Source organism: Podarcis filfolensis (assembly GCF_964270895.1).
Source record: "Podarcis filfolensis genome assembly, chromosome: 9".
In the NCBI taxonomy this organism is placed as follows: Eukaryota; Metazoa; Chordata; class Lepidosauria; order Squamata; family Lacertidae; genus Podarcis; species Podarcis filfolensis.
In genome coordinates, this window is record NC_139610.1 from 27,333,752 (window position 1) to 27,355,798 (window position 22,047).

Sequence of the window (22,047 nt, forward strand, 5' to 3'; positions counted from 1 at the left end):
AGTCCTAAAATGAGACACTTTGGTTACTACTATGGAAATAGTGATACGGCTGAGAATTAAGCTTCCTATTGGCCCAAAGGGCAATTCCAATTTTGCATATGGGAAGAAAAACCTTTTAAGGTTTGTGGCAGATAATCAGGCGGAACACTATTTGAATTAAACGTCAAACAATTAAAATCTTGGAAATGAACATCAGGCTTACTCCAACACACTGTAGTTTCTGGCATTGCTTCCCATTAATACTTGACAAATTCACTTACTGTGTTTTCTTTTGTAATACAGAGTTTGTTTATTTCCTAATCTATTTGACTGTGTACTTCCTAAGACTGCTAGGAAACACATGGTGTGTGGGTTTTTTTGATTTCTGAGAACTCTTGCACACAACAAAAGGGTAAGGAAAAGAGTAAAAAAATAAATAAATTTAGTAATATGTTTATTTGTTCTTTTGTTTCTCAAAACTCAGCTTGGAAACCAGAAAGTAACTGCCAATGTGATGGAGGTAAATGCTTCACAGACACACAGACAAACTTCAGCAGAAGCTTCGCCACTGCCTCCTTCACCACCTCCTTCATTGGTATCGATTAACAGACCCTCTCTCTCACCCGACAGTGGCACCCACCCCGTAACATCATTTATTTTGCCAACACGGGATGATTTTTGGCCGTCACGCTTGTATAGAACCCTGGCCCTTTCACGTTTTTCATACGCATACCCTTTCCTAGCTCCTGACAGTACTATCCACAGGACTGAAATGGCCTCTGTTATGACCGACTCAGCCATGAGTGAGTACTCCTCTCGCCCGGTGAGCGAGTCCTCCACTGCCATTCTAGATGATCTCCAGAGCTGTAACTATGATACTACTGACTGTTCTGAAACACCTTCCCCAACCTTGAGCCAGATGTCTGCTGTGTCAGATGCCACCACCTTAACCACCACTGCTGCCAGAGCTCATGTAATTATCCTTCCTCTTTCCTCCTCCCATTTTGTTCAACCAGGCTGTCAAAGTGGAAAAGAGATAATCCTTGTTCTTGTCCCTTTTACTCGATGAGCATGCTGGAAAGGGCCTACTCAGGTTCTATAACTTTCCTTAATGGGAAAATTTCAAACTCGCTACACGTAAACGCAATCTAAATTTGCTGGTCAATAATCCCAGTACTCTGGAGGAGTGATGCTTCCTGTGATAGATGTGATGGTAGCTTCCTTGGATAATTAGTCAGAAGCCTGAAGTGCTCCTGAATCGCTCGCTACATAACAAGTAGTGTTTGGAATATTCTTCCCCAGGGAAGTATCAGCTCTTAAATAAATATTTATTATCCTCATTTTCCCAGGCCTTAAAAAAGCTGAACATTATTTTAACTGCTGCACTGCTTTTTAATTATATTGTGTTTAATAATTATTGTTTTATTCTGGATTTTTAAAAATACATGACAGTATTATTTTAATTTTTTACAATTTGTAACAGTACAGATAATTAAAGTATTCATAGTTAAGGCTGAGGTATAATAGTATCTTTTACAATACCTGTTTTAATTTTAACCTTCTATCTAGAAGTTCTGATCCATCAATTTAGAGGCAGGTTGTGGAGACAGGTAGGTTTGTGTGTGGTGGTGTGGTGAACAAGAAGCACAACTCACCTGTGTTCCTTGTTTCTCCACAACATCCTCTCACCCCATTTAGATCTTTCCTACCTAAGAAATGCACAGGCAGTCTATCGGGGAGCATGGATCCCACCGAAGTGTGAGAATTGTAGAAGTTGTCTTTTGGTTGTAATGGTGGTGCAATGAAACAGGAAACACAAGACACACACAGTTCATGTTGGAACAGTGCCACAGTCAAAGCAGCTCATAGTAGCGAGGGAAAAGTACTTTGAACAGTCTTGGAGATGCAGTCTCATTTATCTCTGCTCCTTATGTTCCACTGCCAAGCATTGGCAGTGCAACAGACTCTTTGGGGATTTGCTCTGGAAAACTCTTGCTCAAATTAAGCCCTGAACGAATCTTGTAATGGTTATTCTTCAGTCTCACTGTGCTAAAAAGGAAGTGACATTTGGAATATAGGCAGAACTATCTTAAGATGTTAGATAAATGCACGTGCAGATAGAATGCTCAAACAGAATGTTAGTACAACTACAAACCTGTCAGAAACTACTGAGTGACCACTATGATGCATGATGTATGCCTCAAAAATGGATTTTAAGGTGTGTGATTAGTACAGCACTTAACCCAACATTATCTTCCATTAGCAGTGATCACTGACTGCATGAGTTTGCTTCTGATTTTTGCTTTTTCTCCAACTAACATTTCCCCTCTTAAGCATTCTTGTCTTCCAGGAATAAAACTATGGATATTCTGACATTCACTTGCTACAAAATGTATTGTTTCTTTTCTTTTCCAGGAATGCATTTTCTTTATTCTTAAGTCACTTCCCTTCAACTGTTTAAATACACATGTCCTTATGTATAACTCAAAAGTCTAATACATGTGATATATACATACATGAGTTAAAATCAGCAACTTGCTTAGTTAATTTCAAATGAAGCATCCTATAGATACAGGTCACACTCTTAAAACAAGCTGGAATATGCCTAATATTTTATAGGTCACTGTATTACAAGATAATAAAACAGTAGATTCTAAAAGACTTTTCTGAATGAAAAGCCGTTATAATCCAGTATCATGCCGTAAGGGTTAACATGACAAATGTAAATGGAATCTTCGGTATACTTAACCAGAATGCTTGAACTCAGTGGGATTTTAATCCAAGTAAATGGGTACAATGTTAGAAAGTTTGCATGACTTCAGGAATGGCATGTGACCTCCTTGCTACACAAAAGGTTACAAGTCAACCAGAAGTGCTAAAGAAAAGCAAGTTGGTGCATAACACAAAGTAAGGTTTCTATATCTATAGCCATTGGTTTCTAAGGCTGCAATCCCACACACACTTACAAATGAGCCAAACCCCATTGAAGTCAATGGGGTTGATTTCTGAGTAGACATGCACTGAAAAAAAGCTTTTCAGTGCTACTCATTATTCTGATTTTATAAAGCAGCATGTTAAGTGGTTTGAAAAACAGCAGCTGTGTGATCTTAATAAATCAAAGCATGCCTCAATATTGGCAGTGACTTATTCCCCCCCCCCCCCCAAAAAAAAGGCAAGATGTGTGACAAAATTCATTGCCTAGAATGTTAACCACATAACAATGGATAACTTTGGCCATGTATTATATTTTGAGAACATGCTGTGGTTTAAACTTGACCATCACATCTAGTTTGCATCCAGATTCTGGCCACAATATTTGAAGGAGATTTCAGCTCTTCTCGCTGGCATCTTTTTTCTTTGTCTTCAAGTGAATGGCAATAAGATTTAAGCACTTGGAAATGGAAGAGAAAATTGCCTTCAAGAGAAAATTGGAAGTGCAAGTTTTACTGTCTCTTTCATTTTGTACTGCTTTGACCTAAGACTTTCTTGATGCCTTCCCATAATTCCAGCATGCTGTTTTTTGTAGGGGGGATAGAACAGGGTTGCATAGGGAACATAATCCTGAACACGGACTGTTATAGCTAAGAATCTGACAGCTGGCTCTTTGCTATAAGGATAGCAATTCATTCTTCACCTTTTGTACATGGATGGTAGGATTTGGACAGTTCTACGAATAGTTTACTGGGATGTGATTTTTGCTTTGTTTCTTTTCTACCTCTCAGGCTCAGATAACAGTGAATGGGAACTCTAGTTCAGCAACCAGTCCCATGAGCCACTTTCAAAGGCCTTTTTCCCCTTCAGGATATTCCCCACCAGTCTCACTCAATTCAAGCCTGGTTCTCCTGCAACAGAGCAGAACAATGGGTGAGTTCCCACATAAACAAATAACATACATTTATTTTAAAAAATTAAATGGTGTACACTGAATAATGAAATGTCCCTCTGAATGACACTGCTCCCTTTGTTAACCATGAATCTGGAGGATATTTCTCTGATTTCTGCAGAGGATAAAGTGTGCAACATAAAAACATTTTCTTAAGCTATGGTGGCAGGGATGTGTGTGTATGTGTTGCTTTTATATTGCTGGCAGCAGCAGTAGAAGCATCATAGCTTTGCTGGCAGCAGAGGTGCCAACTTGGGCCCCAGACCATGGGTGCTTAGCACTGTGTGCCGCAATGTGAAGTTGTCACATCGTCTGTGTGCCACAGCTGCCTTCTGGTGCCACTTCTGTGCTTCCGTAGCGGCGGCAGAGTGTGTGCATGTCCACGCCCACAGCGGGCCTGAACAGAAGCCCTGCAACGGAGGGCGAGACCCTGGCCCAGTCAGTGCCGCAGGCCAGGCACCCACAGTGAAAAGTTTGCAGGTGCCCAGGCACCCAGGGGCCCCTGGAGTTGGTGCCAGTGGCTGTCAGTGACCCGGCCACCATTTTCTTAACCCCTAAATTACCCAGAATCATTGTCATTCCAGGGCATTTTATGGGGGCATGTGAGGGACACTGCAAAGATATAGGTGTTGCCTCTTGTTATCATCTGAACGATAAGTTCCAGATAACTGAACTCATAATATAGCAGAAATAAATGTTTGCCCCTTATAAAATAGCAGGGAAATGGAAAGGGAGGAATGAGGTGAGTCAAAAAGTAATTTGTTTCTAAAGATTCTAAAAAAATAACTAGGCACTACACAGCTGGAACCTTCTAGAAAGAAAGAGAGCATGTGGTGTGCTACGGAGTTTGAGTCTCCCTGAGCACAGAGGTCCAACTCCAATTCATCCAATATCTAGTATCATGAAACATCTTCCTAATCCTGTGTCAGTTTGCCACATTGAAAGTGCCTAGTCTGATAACGGAGGTGAAGCATGTTAATTAAATGGTTATACAGTGCTGTGTTAACATTATCGTTGTAGAATCCGCAGAGACATACTCACAGCATGCTCATTCTGTTGGCGGCAGCAGTACCACCAGCACAATACCAATCTGCAGAACTTCGGAAGAAGAGAAGAAAGTCACAGTCATTAAAGCACCACATTATGCAGGGATTGGCCCAGTCGATGAATCAGGAATCCCAACTGCAATTAGAACGGTAGGAAATGTTGAGTGAGTGAGTGTGGCTCTGTGTGTGTGAGTGCATGAACACGTCGTACAATGAATTAATTGTTGGTAATGGCTTTTTCACATTCTTCTAGGCTTATATAATGTGTAATAGAATGTGCATAATCAGGGGACTCGTGATTATAATTCTGTGAGTAGTGGGGAAAGGGGGAGGCTGCTGGTGTATAATTGGAGAGCCTTGACTTTTTTTTTACTTTTCATTGTAAAGTTGTCAGAAGATCTGCCGCTTTCTCTGTGTTTTGTTTTCCTTTCCTTTCCTTTGCTCCACCTTTCCTTCTTTTGTTTATTTTGCCTTTGAAAAGTTTCCTAAAGTTTGGTGCATTTTGTAACTTTTATCAAGATGTCCTTGCATGCCTAATCCTTCCTTGTATTCATGAGTTAACAGTTATAAGATGAATGAATTAATGTACACACACACACACACACACACACACACACACCCCAGGCAATCATTTATTTAACCATTATCACCAGGAAGCCCAGTGTAGAACTAGCTCTCCTTTGCTGAGCGGGTGGAAAAAGCTTTTGGGTCAGCTTTGACAGCTTGCCACTAGTTAGTGCTTGAGTGCTTTCAGGATGCCACACTGAAGTGTTTTGTTTTTAGCTATGCTGAAGCATTCTTTCCACGCTGCTGCCCCGGCATCCCCTTCTGGCCGGTCCAGGCGGCAGCAGTAGCAGCTGCAGCTCTTGTAGGGAAGGAACTGTTTGCCGGTCTGAAGGAGTTCTTGCTGCTGCTGCTGCTGCACTGGCTGAATGAAACGCCTAGGAGCCAGGATGAAGGCAGCAGAGCCCTTGCAGGTGAACTCTTTGGGAGGTGCAAGGATATAGCAGCTGTGGGTATACTTTGCCGGCCAAGACCAACATACGGGGATGTGGCGTTGCCAGGAACAGATTCAGTGGAGAGGGGAACAGGGTGGGGTGGGGTGAGAGAGAGAAATGCAATTGATGGAGAAAAAGCGATAGGCAAAGATTTCGCTCTAAGTGGTAAGACTGTGGCTTTTAAAAAGAATATGGGAGGGGAGAAGCTCAGTCAGTTCTTGCTTCCTTTTACTATGGTTGTGATCTAGCTAAGTCATGTAAAGTGTTTTTTTTTTAAATGACTAACTCTCACTATAACAATTCTGAAGACATTTCCATCCCATTTAACAGAGGCAGATCCCTCTGTGTTTGTCTTTTTAAAAGAATCACAGACTAATCAAATAGGATGGCTATTAGTTATATAAGAGCATGAATTAAAATCCTCCCAACTGTACTTAATGGGCCTGGCCCATTGCCAGCTATATATTTAAGCCTCCAGATTCTCTTGATCTCTTTAAGATTGGCTATGAAATTCCTCCCATTTTTGGATAGCTGTTTCTATATAAAAACATGTTTTTAGCTTGTAGAACTATTATTGCATAAAATGTTATAAGCTAATGTGATTTAAGACATGCACAATGCCGTCCTAGGCATGCTCATTCAGAAGTAAGTCCTACTGACCTCAATAGGACCTACTCCCAATTAGGCATGTATAGAATAGCAGCTACATAGTTTGCTCAGAATGTCATATAAACAAAGAGGCATGTGTTAAGTGACCACAGAAACACAAACTAGATAAGGTGGAGTGCTTAATGCTCTGCAGTATCAGACTGTTTAGAGTTACTTTTTAATTTTTACTGATTGCATATTCATCTTAAGATCCATGCAAAACAGCACAAGTGTTTCAGATGCAATTGTATTGGATCATATCTCACTGTACTTGTCCATCTTGCTGAGTTCAACAGGGCTTAGTACTGTTGTTGTTGTTGTTGTGTTCTGTAATTTAGTACAGAGAAAAGTGTGCATTATCATGCACATCTTTTTAGGAGGGATGGCAAATAATCAAGTGTACACCACATTTCTGCCTGAGTTACCAATCCAGCCAGAGTTAGTCTGCAATTCTAGGTACACTTACCAAGAAGTACTGCTGATCTCAATTGAAGCTTACTTCTTTGTAGCTGTGCACAAGATCACACTGTCAGTCACTATCTCACTTTCATTGAAGCCAGCAGAGCATATTAGTTATTGTGATTAACTTAAATTTCATATTATGCTTGTCAATTAGAATGGAAATTAGGAGATTTGATTTTTAAAGGAAATTTGGCTAATCAATTTGGCTCTTTTATTCAGTGTAAATATGCCCTAAATCAGGCACCAGTTGTCTAGTTGATATACTTTCTCCTTTTCAAGTGGTTTGCTGAGCTTGCACCTTCGCTGGGAAATTGGTATGCTTGTTAACATTCCAGCAATGTGTCTGAATGAATCATAGAATACCAATGTGCACAGATGTCAGATGTGCCTTTAAAAAGTAGCATTGAAAGCCACCCATAATTGACAATGGTGGATCAGTTTTCTAGCTGTTCAAGTGGATATAATCGCTTCTGTCTTATCTGGATTCATCTGCAGTTCTCCTTCATCCAGCCCGTAACATTTGCACAAGCACCTAACTTCAGCTCCCAGATCCAGTTTGAAAGAAAAATAAAGCTGAGAGTGCTCAGCGTATTGTTGACACTGCACTCCATATTGTCTAATGATCCCTCCCAGCAGCTGTATGTGCTTACTGTAAAAAAAGTATTGTAGATAAGATAACATTTAAGTAGTGGACACTTAACAATTGGAGGATCAAATGCATTGCCCACTAGAAATAATTTGGTTGCAATCCATTAACTACTTTCAGATTCTGTAGACATTCCTTTTTTAAAAAATGATTTACAACAGGAACACACATATGCACACAATATGTTGGAAGGGATGCAGAGATCTTCCCAGCGGATTGTGTGCCTATTTGGCAGAACTCGGTACTCCAACCACAGCGGAAGATTGCTTTGAACACCACCAAGCTGTTCCTTTATTGACATTAAGATTGCCATTTGTAAAACTGTTTTGCAACAGCCTCGGATTCCTACTGGAGAGTGTCCATGGCATCACTGATGGGGGGAAATGACTTTCCCAATTTTTTATTCTGCCTTTTAATTTTGCATTGGCAGTGTATTCATTGGTCTCTGTTCATTCATTCTAAGCTGAGTACAGATTGGCATAGACCAAGAAGCCGAGCTGTTGGGTAGTGTAGATTGCAGCAAGGAAGCAATTCCTACTCAGTGGCATCCAGGAGTGTCAACTTGAATATAATATTGGGGGGGGGGCAGGGAAGCCCCACTCCGCGTAATTGATCACAAGTCATGGAGCGCACACAGATACCATTTGAATGGTAAAGCCCATCAACTTTGCGGGGGGGGGCCCCAAATGGACCTCAGCCCCTAGGAGTTGGCTCCTATGGTGGCACCATGGAAGGCATCTTGGCCAAGGGAAAGCTATAAACTGGAGATGGGGCTTCCTTCCATATATTTTAAAGGTGGCAGCTGCAGAAGATGCATTTGTGCACACTTCAGATGCAAAATGCCAACTACCAAAAATTGTATAAAAGCTATCCTTAGGAAAACCAGAATGTGGAATTTGCTCTTTATTGCAAGGACAGTGTCTATTCAGATATTAAGCTTTTCCTTAGATTTCATTCTGTCCATTTGTAGGAGCATAAATATTGTAAGCTTGCTTGTCTCTGTAGTAAAGTGTGAAGTGAGAAATCTAGCTTCTTCATAAAGCAAAGCTCAGCTGCAGTAAAGGGAGGTTTCAGCAGTATAGTAAACATGTCTACTGTATACTGGGCCAGTTTTTAAACAAAGATATCTTTCAGCCAAGAGTTTGGAAATGCATATTTTTGCAGCATGTAATGCCTGCCCATTTAAGAACCCTGGTCACTTTCCAAGAGCTTAGAGCAATTAAGCTCACTGTCGGCCTCTGACATAGAAAACCAAATTTTCAACCTTGAGTAACTAGTTTTTCTAGGTAGATCTACAAGGCGCAGCTTGGACAACTATAGGTGCCCTATAGTGCATTACATCATTGTCATTTTTATTCTCTGTGTTAACTGTTGGTCATTGTACAATACTCCAAAGAGCTGGAGTGCTAAGTAAATTGAAAATTAAGATAAAGATATCTACATTCATGTTATACACCCAGTTTCAGATCCTGAGTCATCTTAGTAAGACTCCAGAATTTTGGCTATGTAAATTTTTATGTTTCATTTCTTTAAAAAATTCCATATCATATATGAGAATGTGTATTATGTCATTTCTTTAGTTTTTGGCCAACGACTCATTAAAATGTATTCCAAGTATAGTTACAGATACTCAATTATCTGTTTTCTGCATATTGAGCAAGATAGACAAGCAAACTTTGCAGCGTTCAGTTAGCTGCAATGTACTAAAATAATGGGAACCAAAAATTTATGCAAGTCAATCATTTCGGATTTAGAAGCAGCTTTTGTATGTAGAGGTCTTTGGAAAGTATATATAGAACACTGAATGTGAAATATTAGGATATGATGTGTGGATAATAGAGGGATACATGACTTCAGATCAAAATAGAACTGTGTTGTCTGACATTTTATCAAGATCATAGGATTATGCATTACAGGGAAGGAATGGGTGTACAAATTTGTAATCTTTGCAGCTTGCATGCATCACTGTTTAAGGTGGTTTTGCAACTGGTTTTTGGTGTGCACTGTTTCATTTTTTTACTGGCACTACTCTGTATTTTTAGAAGTTGTGATCCTTTAGGTTGCCATGAATGACCATGCAAAAAGCGTCCTTGTGCACCAGAAATGCAGCCCAAGTTTCTCATCCACTTGTTCCCCAAAATGGGCAGTTTTGTAGCCAGCTTGCACTGTATGTTTTCTTAAAGCTGTGTCTGTAGGTGGCAGACTTGGAGATTTGCTGTTTTTTCTTGTAAATAGGTCTTATTTTGCTTCGTCCATGCTACTTGTACAGACAGATGATGAATTTTCAGGAATAGAAAAGGTTTACTGTCAGTTGAACATAGTGGACATTAAAAAAATATGAATGCTACTGTTAACATAATTGATGTCATTTCTTGTTGTCTTATGATTTTCCCCCACTGACCCATTGAATATTTAAATGCTGTCACCCAATTTAGAAGCAACCCAATTTCTCTTTCCAAAATAAACTTAACTTTTGCCAGGGCTTGGTATGAGTGTTTGCAAAAGGTGCTTGCTAAACACATACTTGTAGGACTGCAGAACTCAGGTCAGCTAGAACCCCAGATATAAGGGCTCATTCAAACCTTATCAAAATAGAAAGGTTAATGCCCTCATCCCACACGGGTCTTCCTGCAGTTTCCCCCATGGAAACTTCCACAGAAAAACCATTAATATTTGAAGTTCGTCAAAGTTACCAACATGTCCCTTAGACGCATTGACAGTGAAGGAATTCTGGCAAGTGATAAATAACACGCCACCTCTGCAGCCAGTAGCATGGTGCTAAGATGGAGAGAAGCACAATGTGATGCTAAGCACTATGGAAAGATAAAGAATTGAATGCAGTATCGCCACACATGCACATATACCAATGGCAAACTAGAATCCACTATTGTGTCCAGCTTCAACATTGGTTCTAAGCACTGCCTGTTTCCCTACCTTTTAAGCTGATGGATTTAAGATTATTTTCTTCCATATTGTTTTCAGTGGAACAAAATAAGCTTACATCCATGCACAGCTTAGTTGTCTGCCTAGCATTTACAAGATTCCCAGGATTTGGTAATAAGAATTTTTAAAATACCCTACACTGTATCCAATTATAATGTGTGTTTTTTTATTTAAAAAAAAGAGTAAATGGTGAGTATATTGGCTGTGCCTACAAAGAGAATAAAAGATGCTTGCTGTCAATGGATTTGACTACCACTACAAAGGATCTTATCTAGAAAAGAATCGAGCTGCAAGAAGTTTTGTGTAGCTACTGGATTGTGTGTGTTTTACTTTTAACCAACAATCCATTATAATTGCTTCACGGTCAACCTTCTGATTATTTGTACGACAAAGAGGCCTTTCATTTATGTGTGAATAACTAAATCCGGTCCATCCGGATTTGTTTGACTTAAGCAGTGTTGGAATACTGTAGCTAGCTTTTCTGTTTTTTAAGTGGGCTTTTGCCCAGAGAAAATTAGAAGCCTGTTTGCACAAAGCATTGCTTGATTATGGATTGTTACAAAGGCTAAACAGAATGTAGGGCAAAGAGGAGACTCTCCACTGAGAAGAATAAATGCCTCCGTTAGCTGTGCATTTCCTCATTGATCATCACTCCACGGCATTTATTTCTTCAAGCCTCTCAAACAATACTTGCATCTCTTCCTTTTTTTACATCGTTGCTACAGTCTGATTTTATAATTGTGGTGTTTATTTCCTTTACATCAAAGGAATATGTCCAGCAATTGAATACATTTCAGTGCAACTGAAACTGCATGCATTGGTGGATAACGCTAACGCTTAATTTAATTACCGTATTTTTTGCACCATAACACTCACTTTTTTCCTCCTAGAAAGTAAGGGAAAATGTCTGTGCGTGTTATGGAGGGAATGCCTACGGGTGGCGGGGGGATCTGCTGCAGTCGTGAGCAGAGGATCCATGGTTCCCCTTCCTTCCCTCCTCCGTGGCTCGCTTTCAAACAGCAAAGCGGGAGAAGAACCGCTGAGTGGGGAGGAGAGAGGGACAGAGAGCCTGCTTCTTTAAAGGAGCAAAGCGGGAGAGGAGAGGAGCCACTTACACAAGTGTAAGTGGCTCCTGTCCGGTTGGTTCCTTTAAAGCAAGCAGGCTCTCTGTCCCTCTCTCCTCCTCACTCAGCTCGCTAAATAGCAGCAAAGTTTTTCAGCTCGCTAAGCCAGGAATGAGCGGGGAGGAGGGAGAAAAGCAGAGCCTGCTTGCTTTAAAGGAGCAAAGCGGGAGAGGAGAGGAGCCTTCTCCCCTTATACCCCTCTTCTTCATTATTAGCAGCATCCTTCTCCACCCACCCCACGCATGCTCCTTGTCCCTTGAGTGCTTTTCCTTCCCTCCCCACTTAAAACGTGGTTACAAAGCACGGATCCACATGGATCCTCAGGATTTTTGCACTGGGTCACCCCAAATTCACCATCAGATCACATAGCATGTCCATGGCTACATCTTGCACCAAAAAAATCACGCACCCACTGTTGCCTGGGGCCGCAGTGGTGCAAAAACGTGGTTACAAAGCATGGATCCACATGGATCCTCAGGATTTTTGCATTGGGCTACTCCAAACTCACTGTCAGATCACATGTCTGCGGCCACAGCATGAACCACAAAAATCATACATCCACTGTTTCGTTTAGAATATTTTTTTTCTTGTTTTCTTCCTCTAAAAACTACGTGCGTGTTATGGTCGGGTGCGTGTTATAGAGCGAAAAATACGGTACTTGCCTTTGTAGTAATGACAAATCTTCATGTAGTGCATTCCCACCATCCCTCCTTTATTTAGCCCCAATAAAAGGTGGCTTTTCCTCCATGTGCTTAGTCTGTGTGTGGAGAGATGGCAGGACTATTCCTGTTGACCTCTGGAGCACCCCACTGGCCCTTCCCTCAGCACATGCATGTTCACAGCTGATGCATCCCCAGATGATCAGGGCTCCCAGTAGCACCAGGCTGATAATCACATAAGCACCCATTTTAACTTGATATATGTTGAGGTAGGAGCAGTCACCCAGTCCTGCGCTTCCCCCTACCCCTCTCAATGTAATCACATGAAATAGCACCTACGAAGACCTGTTGTGCTAGATCATTCGTATTATATTTAGCCCTTCTTGCTGAAAACAAAGGAAAGGACTAATGCTTCACAAAGACGGTTATCTATAAATATGGGTTGTTATTCCCCACCCCCTCCAGCTGATACTGAAAGCACTTGAGGAACTTACTGGTTTTCCAGGTGGTATCCTTGGTAAGGCTTGGTTTGGCCATTACTGCTCCCCATTCTCCCAAGACAAGAAACCTTTCCTTGGATAAAGCAGGGGTGAGCAGAATTGTTTTCTCAACAACCCATGGAGTAGTTTACTGTTCAGAACCTGAAACATGGATATCTGGATCCTTTCCAACCTTGTTTACACTTCTGCCAAAGGGGAAATGTAACTCTACTAGTCCTCCTGGACCTCTTGGCAGTCATCGTTGTCATCAACCGTAGTCTCCTTCTCGGGTCATCTGGCCAGAGTGAGACCCGAGGATACAGTGCTATGGTAGTGCCAGTCCTTTCCAAAGGGATGAGGACAAAAAACAGCACTGGGGGACTTCACTCTATGGCCTTTGGCCTGTGAGGTGCCACAGGAATCCATTCAGTCCCACATTGACATGAAGCCCTGGGGAGAAATCAAATGGAGGTTAGAGTTAAAATGTCATTGGTATGCTGATGACCTCTCATTGTAGGGAGTCTGTAGAAATCCTGAACAGAGGTTTGGAGTCAGTTTGGGGATGAATGAAGGCAAATGAGTTGAACATAAAGGTCCTGTAAGTCCTGTAAATCTGCTGATCTGGATAGAGCTATATGGCTAATGCTGGATAGGATTGTACTCCCACCCACTCACCCCTACACAACCAGGTGCACAGTTTAGAGGTTATCCTGGACTCAGCTCAAGGTTGGCTATGTTATGCTCCCAGTCATTTGAATATTCAAGCAACCCAGCTTCAAATGCTCGTTCCATCCCTAGTTTTCTAGTCCATTATTTTCCACAGAATTATTTCTTTGGAGCAGTTCTGAAGGTTATCCAATCCAGTGCCTTGAAGTACTGAGATATCAATCATATCCAAACATTCCTAATGAAGGAGACATTAAATAGTACTGCAAAAGACAGAGTTATATCATCTATGACCCATTTAGCCAAACACAACCTGAGAGTTGGTCTTGCTCCCTATATGCTGGTGCGGTCATTGCAGTCACCAGGAGAACCATGTCTTATGGAGTCATGTCCCCAGGGTGGTGACATGGGCCTGGACTTTTAGTATGGAACTCCCTTCAGGTGGCTAACAAACAAGTACTTTTGAGATTTTGGTGCCTATTGGAGAGGTTTTTATTCCAGTAGGCATGCAGAGAAGGAGAATCCCCACCTGGTCATTATCAACTCTGGAGCAGTTTAATGATGATTTAATAGGCTTACATATTGAACTGAGATTTTATTGTTGTTTGTTCCTTGCTTTTGAGGTTCTTTTCTGCAAATAGTGATTTTAAAAATCACTTTATTATTTTTGTATTATTAATACACCCATCAGCTAAGTATGAGGACCCATCTAGTTACCTCCATTGTACATTAATTCAAACTATTGTGTAACCAATTTAATCTTTGTTGTTGTTTTCTTGCTAATTGTTTAAACTTTGTCATTTTTAGACAGTTGACAGGCCGAAGGATTGGTATAAGACGATGTTCAAGCAAATACACATGGTTCACAAGCCTGGTATGTCCAACTTTCTCTCCTTGCTGTATTTTCATACATCTTGCTGTTTTGCTGTCAGATAATATATGCCAGTGGTCATTCAATAATAAAATACCAAGGTCCATTGGGCTGAGCAGGGAATTGATCAAATAACAGTTAATTTATTGATTAACCGAGCAATCCTGGAGGAGCAAAGGGGAGAGGGTGCTAAATGATGGACGTGGCAGCCAAAATGGAAGCTGAGGGGAGCACTTTTGCTGGGCTTTTCAGCGCAGTGGATCACTATTTGTATCCACGCCCTCCCCACCATCACCAAATGCACTGGAGAAATTAGCTTCATCTGCTCCAGGTTAGCATAGATGAAGAACCACAATTCAGTCCCTCACAGGGAAACAAAACATCTTTGGATCCAGCAGATCCACAGTTGATTCTGTTCCATTCTTATAATGCTCCACACTTTGGGGACATAGGTTTGCTATCACAAGCAAGAACACCAAATGGGGGTAGCTTTCTATCCACCAAGCTTTCTGAGGGTACAGTAGGGAGCTTCCACAATCTCAGTCTATCCATCTCCACTAGCAAAGGACAGAAACCTAGGCCTTTTCCTAATTACACCCCCTCTGCAAACAGGCAATACCAGGAGGTCAGGATTGCCCTCTTAATCTACATATACATTGCAATGGGACCATTTTAAAAAAAAAGCCTTTCTGGCTGTGTGTGAAATGTGATGCTGTCACCTGTTGCATTTGTAAATTCCTGTTTTAAAAATAATTAACATTAAAACCCCCACTGCCAATTAATCAGGGCCATATTTAAGTTGATTAAATATTTGTTGTACATTAACTAACGAATCAGCTAAATATTCCATACCTAACTGGAAGGGCCATAGCTCAGTGATAGAGCATATTGCTGTATTTACATCTCAAGTGACAAAACAGCTGTATGCGATCCAGGATTGGGAGCATATGAGATAGACTCCTGAAGTATAAAGGTGGCTACAATTTGCTTGTTTGTTTGTTTTACAGTATTTGGGATGGCAGAGCTGCCTTGCTGTTCTAAACGGACCAGTGTTGCACCACTATAACATTTATCTTTCTTTTTGTAGATGATGACACAGACATGTATAATACTGCCTATGCATATAATACTGGTAGGAATTATTCCTTCCCTTCATGAGTCTGTTCTCGTTAATTTTGGCAATTACCTAACCTTGTAGGCCCATCCTTCTTGTGCTTGTGTAACTGCAGTTTTTATTGTTGTGTTGTGGGATCTCAGTGTATTCTTGTCATTTCGTTATTTTCCTGACACCTGAATGATTGCGTGTGAATTCTTTTTCCAGCCAAATAACCCAAAATGTATTTTCAATGGTGACCTTCCAGTGCTTTGATTTTGTACTAAGTTGGACAGATTCTGGCTTTGGGAACAGTTTCAAAGCAGAGCTTGATTACTAGCATAACCTCCATCAACATGCATTGGGGATGATAAAGGTAGTAGCTGAGTAGAATACTGCATTGTATGCATAAAACATGGGAACAATCCAAAGTCATATATTTTTGTGTGTCATTAATTTTAATATGAGAGAGTTAACACTGAAATAAATAAATTCTGCTCAGGGCTAAACTATACATTATGCTAAAGGAGCAGTTGGGCAATTGTTATTTGGGCAATTGTTATATAAAGAGGGGAGGTTTACCCCCCCCCCCGACACACACAGTCACATTTGGGACAAAAATTGCCTGCTTTCTGGCCATGTGGCTAGGAAACATATGAAAAGCCCCTGCACCTGTAATTAATTAAAATAAATCCAGAGCTGTATCTGCATGCTCTTCATTAAGTGTAATGTGTAGTTTAGCTCTCTTTTTGTTGAATTTTCACTCGATCATCCCCTTTACCATGAGACAAAACATGAATCCAAAACTCAAGCTTCCACACTGTGCATTCCATTAAAACTGTCTGCACGTTGCTTTTGCAACTGCTGGAAATTAAACTGAAATTGTCAATATAACAATAGAAAGTGCCAGAACAGCGGTCGAAGGCTGCAAATTTCTGTAAAAATGTACATCAAGCCAAATAATTGTGAAAATATATCAGATGTACTTATTGATTAGAAAAGCCCTTTAAAAATGTGTTATACATATTTGCAAAAATATGCAAAATGGTAATGCACCATAGGAAAAAATGCATTTTAAAAAATGCAACTTCCAATTTAAGTTCACATCACAATCTGCATAGATTCAATCTTCACTTGCAAAAAAATTATATCTATGTGATCTGCTTGGGTGACTGTCCAGAACTAATGCTGATAAATATTATATTACTAACCAGAAAGGCATTGTTACAAAATTAACAAAGGCATGCTTAAATTCAAGCATGTGTGTATTTCTTTTTCCGTTTTCTGCTAGCAAGCAACCACCAAGATAACAATGGCAGCCAGCAGTAAATTATCCCAACTGTGGCTATGCCTCAAGGCATTTCCAGATTTTAGAGAAATGTGAACAGAATCCTTTATCCATGTATCAAGTCCACCTAAGGCATGATAAACCACTTGCTTTGGACTGCAGAAATAGGGGTCCTGTCAAGTCATTGATATGGCCCTATACCTAGGTAGTGTGCTGCATTTCACTTGACGGTTTACAAGTTGTGCAAGCCATGCTTACCATGAATCAATATGGGACTTCTGGTACCAAAAACACAACTCTTTTGAACCTGGCTCCAGTTGATAGAGCTCAGGGTTCTAGTAAAAATCAGAGTAGATCCCTCAAGCCTGAAGTCTGCCCACTCCAGTCAAGACCAGTTATTGTAAGTTCCATTGAATTTAGTGGGATCTACTTCCAATAAATGTGTTTAGGGACTGAAATGTGTGTCGTTACATACCCTTCCTCTCAAAGATAGGTCCACAAGTATCCTCTGTGTTGGGTATATGATGTGGAATCCAAGGTGGTGGCGTACAAGTGGATGACTCTTTTGTTCTCATCCTGGGAGCCCTGGTCTTTGGAAATCTGCCCTTCTTGCTGCAGCCTTCCACACCACATGCTAGTCTGTTCTAGAGGATGCCCTAGTCTCTAGGCGCCGATGTTTAGGGGCACAGGCTGCTGCAGAGGAAAAGAAGAAGCAGGAAAATTCCATTCTGTAAACTCTATGCCATTCATGGAACTGAGGATATAAGCCAAGAAGAACTACCATTAAATTCACATTAATTTTTAAAAACCAATAATTGAATGTGGCATATATGTATTATATCAAGTGATGTTAATAGTTATATTATGGCTTTTTTCTGTTTTGTCATTTTATTAGGTAACTTCAGCCCATCCTTTTCTGCTCAAGCACACCCTGCTGCAAGAACACAGACATACAGACCACTGACGAAAAGTACTTCTGACAATGGCACGGAGGCCTTTAAGGTCTCGTCCCCTGTACCTCCACCACCCCCAGCACCACCAATTCGCCCACGGCAACGATCTGCACCAGAGAAGTAAGCCTTGCAGCCGTTTTGTAGCAGTCAATCTAGAAGCTGCAAATTCCATGAGGCATAATGTGAGAGGCATTATTTCAGGCTCTTTTAATGTGTAAAGCACATAAGAAGTATTTTTATACTCGCTGCAAGTGCTTTTACATAGAGTGTGCCTTGCTTCACCATAAATAACTTAACAATCTAAACTGCTCCACTCACACCACAAAGAGCTCATAACCCACCTACTCTCAGTAGCCAGAAACATCATAGCCAGACACTGGTGAGACCTGTCAGGAGTAAGCATGGACCAAGGGTATCAAATAGTATGGGAAGCAGCCTTATTGGAAAAACTAACCAATAAACTTAAACTCGCACAAGGACAAATAGAAGACGACGCCTTCACCTCGGTATGGCTCCTTTATCACATACACAGCCCAACAAGACAACAACAAGAATCCCCCGACAGCATACACATCAATCTGGCTAGCATGATTCAAAAATACACACTCACACCTGGCTCACACATAAAAACAATTCTCACTACAGCCAACCAAAGACAACCAACTACACCCTACGCCACACCCAACCTCTCTTACCACCAAGGAAATACAAGTGAATAGTAAGAGAACCCATACAAGTAATGCGACACAACCCCTCACACACACTAAGTAGAATAATGGAAGCATAACCACCCCACCCCACTAGTCACTCCCCTCTCCCTTTCTTCTTCTTCCTAATTGTTTAAACCAATTCATAAACCAAGAGTTTATACAATGACCACTAATAATGAAACATATGTTGTAGATATTTTTCCACATTTATTACGCTATTTTTGTGATACACAAACAACATGAGGAAACTTGATATACTTGTTTGTATAACATTTTTCATGTTTATAAAAGCCAGTTTAAAAAAAATATCTAAACTGCTGCATTGCCTCTTGACTTTCAAATACCATAATGTCACTAATTATGCTATTGCGAAGCATGGTTTTCCTTTCTATGAAATCTCTGCTTTTAGTGTCAGTTTTATTGTGATTTTACAAATGGCACATTGAGAAAGTAGGCTTGCAGTACCCACAAGACATTTTTTATATATGAATAGAGCTTGGTGGGAAAGATGATTTAATTCAGTTGTCAAATTTATTTTATCTTAGAAATGAGTGGGACCCTCCTGATAGAAAAGTAGACACACGCAAATTCCGTTCAGAACCAAGGAGTATTTTTGAATACGAGCCAGGGAAGTCTTCTATCCTCGAACACGAGAGACCGGTAAGTGAAGTCGGTTTGTATTTAAACACGACAAATAGTTTGATGAGTTCATTTCTAGTCATAAAAGCTGACATAGTTTTAACAGATATCATTAAATGCTTTGAAAAGAAATGAAAAGCACTGAACTCTTTTTAAAGAGATTTGTTGTGGTGGTTGAAGAGTTCACATTTTGTGGCTGAAATGTCACAATTTTGGTTTGCTTGCCACATTTGACTACTTTGGATTTTTTTAAATGTTGGACTCAATCTGAAAAATGTTCTTGTTTAACTTGTCACATAGGTAAGCAGTCTTATAAGCCCCTAGTTGCAGAATGAATGTGGGGAGTTTGTCACCTTTGTAGCAATTTTACCAGCACATGTATAACATGAAAGTTGTTACACATGGGGGGCCGGGGGCGGGGATCCTTGTTCCTAGGCACTCCAGAAAAATTAAATCCACAAATGTTTTTTCATTATTTATGCTTAATGAGGTCTTCACAAATGATGGCTCAATGCACACTAACTTGTGGCTAAATGTCTCTCTTGCATTTTTTAAGCTAGGGTTCATATAAAATTATTTAAAAGCATGCTTAATAAGGCTGATACTTGCAAAATTACCACTAATGTTCCCAGTAACTCTATGGCATACTCTGCTCATTGACTTTTATTGCATATGTGTAGTCTTGGGGGAAGTGTGCTTTGCTCAAATGTACTAAAACACAATACTGTCCTTGCAAAAGTAACATCTTTTATACCTTTAATGGACACAGAGGCAATATCTTTCTTCATTACCCAGAAGGTGGTCTAGCTGAGCTGGCTTTAACCAGACCAGTACAATTTATGTTGCCTAACTTGGATGCAGCAATTGTCTTTAAATACTCAGCATTTTTAGGGTTGATCTGTAGCATTCTAATATATCATTTTAGAAGTTGTAAATGATTTTATATTTCCACTGTTCAGGAATTAAAATACTGATTGATGTAGGTACCCAAATGCTGAGTTTTACTTATGACATGTTACTTTGTGGCCAGTGCTTTTGAAGCCGAATTTTACCATAGCAGTTATATAGCATATAAACTACACTGAATGGGTGTGTCTTAATATTTCCCTGTCTTATCGGTTAAACCAGTTAGGGGGTAGTTTCCAGTTTTTATTTCTCAAGTGTGATTAATAATGAAGGTTTCAGTGGGAATGTAGATTATTTGTCACAAATGCAATAACTTGTATCAGCATATAATGCATGATGAAATTTTATATACATGCGGGATAAGTGTAACTTGATATTTGGGAAGAATTAAAGTTAACATTGGCCAATTCCGACCAGCCAACATTTACAATAATAGTGTGCCATTCATTTTTTTTAAAAGAAGTGATGAATTAACTGTAATCATCACATCTATGGAAACTTCTGAAGGCCAAGCATAAAAACCTGACCCTATATTGATTTAAGAAAATGTCTGTGCTTTGCCTCCCATCAAGGACAGGCACACTGTGCAATCTGAAGGAAGTTGGGGTGAAATTATATGTTATGAGAAATACAAGATCACTGCTGAAAATTACCATACTTCTGCTCTCTACAGTAACATGGAGAAATCAGTCAATTTCCAGTCTGTGTCAGTATTACATGTGCGCATTCATAAGTTCCATTTCTGCATCAATCCCTGCACCCCAAACAGCCCATTTGAGGAGTTTCTGCTGGTAATGGCAGAGCTCCCCCACTGGCAGAGCTGAGTGGAGGGAGCCTTCTGCCCTATCCAAATCCTCTCTAGGACAGCAGATTAGGGGTTTGGATTCCTCTTCTCTGCACCACATCAGAAACATTTATAATTAAAACAATCTCAAATAACTATCCTTGTCTGGTATTCAACTTCTGCAATAGAAATATCATGGAGCAAAAAACCCACCCAATACAAATAACTCTGCATGATATTGAAATGTTTCACAAATGCACCCTTGTTTAGTACAGTGGAACCTCGGCTCCTGAACGCCTTGGGAGCTGAACTTTCTGGCTCTGGAACGAACAAAAACCAGAAGTAATTGTTCAGTTTTTGAACGTTCTTTGGAAGCCAAATGCCCGGCGCGGCTTCTGCAGCTTCTAATTGACTGAAGGAAGCTGCTGCAGCCAATCAGAAGCCGTGCCTTGGTCCCCAAACTGTTTTGGGAATCGAACAGACTCCCAGAACAGATTAAGTTTGGGAACCAAGGTTTCACTGTAATGCCTAGCAAATCCTAAATTAATTCACTTTATTTTTTACCAGATTTCCCCCTTGGAATAAAGCTTTAGTTATGTGAGATTCATCATTGATGTAATCTAAATATAACCATCTCCCCAAACCCTGCTTGCGCTTGTAGCTGGCACTGATTGCCGAGGACTCCATTTCACGTTGTGACAAATTGAGTAAGTTTGTTTCTAAATGTTCAAAGGGAGCTGCAAAACGCTAAATGTTTCAAAGAACTTTGGAGGTCTGGATCTTAAACGGTAGCTGTGGTGTTCTGACAATCGCTTCCTTTTGAACAGACTCTAAATCAATTAACACAGAGCCAAGTTGTTAATGTAACATTAATTTTGAAGTCTTCACTGTACAACTGATGTTAATTGTAAAACAGTTCATTTGCATAAAGTAATAGGCAATGCCTTTTTGTGTCAGAGCTGCAAAATTTGTGGACAAAAGAAATGCAATCTACAGAGTTCACTATAATTGGGACTTTGCCTTTTTATAGCATGTTCATGAAGTGGGAAATTAATTCCCATTACCTGGGGCTGTAACGCGAATTGAAATCTAATATGGAGAGAATGGGCATACACACACACACACACACACACATATATATATATATATATATATATATATATATATATACACACACACACATATATATATACATACACAGAGAGAGAGAGAGAGAGACTGACTATTTTCTGGCCCAGAAAGCAAAAGAATGTGGTTTTGCACTTTAGGG

At 40.3% G+C, this 22,047-nt stretch overlaps 1 protein-coding gene and 1 long non-coding RNA gene across 59 annotated transcripts in view; one reads left to right on the forward strand and one right to left on the reverse strand.

The window, feature by feature from the left end:
* The window catches only part of SORBS2 (sorbin and SH3 domain containing 2), a 182,169-nt gene that overhangs the window by 118,452 nt on the left and 41,670 nt on the right, over positions 1-22,047 (forward strand). For 32 of the 50 annotated variants that reach the window (XR_014551923.1, XR_014551924.1, XM_083629930.1 and 29 more), the window contains 7 exons: positions 464-952; positions 3,702-3,843; positions 4,883-5,058; positions 14,341-14,407; positions 15,492-15,536; positions 17,681-17,858; positions 18,994-19,108. Coding sequence is in view for 48 of the 50 variants with exons in the window: in XM_083629930.1 (XP_083486056.1) it covers positions 464-952; positions 3,702-3,843; positions 4,883-5,058; positions 14,341-14,407; positions 15,492-15,536; positions 17,681-17,858; positions 18,994-19,108 (1,212 nt within the window). In the remaining 2 variants the exon portion in view is untranslated. The remainder of the gene's footprint in view (positions 1-463; positions 953-3,701; positions 3,844-4,882; positions 5,059-14,340; positions 14,408-15,491; positions 15,537-17,680; positions 17,859-18,993; positions 19,109-22,047) is intronic. The other 18 variants (XM_083629927.1, XM_083629955.1, XM_083629923.1 and 15 more) reach the window with 4 other exon arrangements.
* LOC310770300 overlaps positions 419-22,047 on the reverse strand; it is a 105,474-nt gene continuing 83,845 nt past the window's right edge. For 7 of the 9 annotated variants that reach the window (XR_014552030.1, XR_014552031.1, XR_014552032.1 and 4 more), the window contains 4 exons: positions 17,261-17,478; positions 12,883-13,317; positions 4,904-5,044; positions 419-3,821 (listed from right to left, as the gene is read on the reverse strand). This is a non-coding gene — a long non-coding RNA (uncharacterized lncRNA). The remainder of the gene's footprint in view (positions 3,822-4,903; positions 5,045-12,882; positions 13,318-17,260; positions 17,479-22,047) is intronic. The other 2 variants (XR_014552037.1, XR_014552038.1) reach the window with 1 other exon arrangement.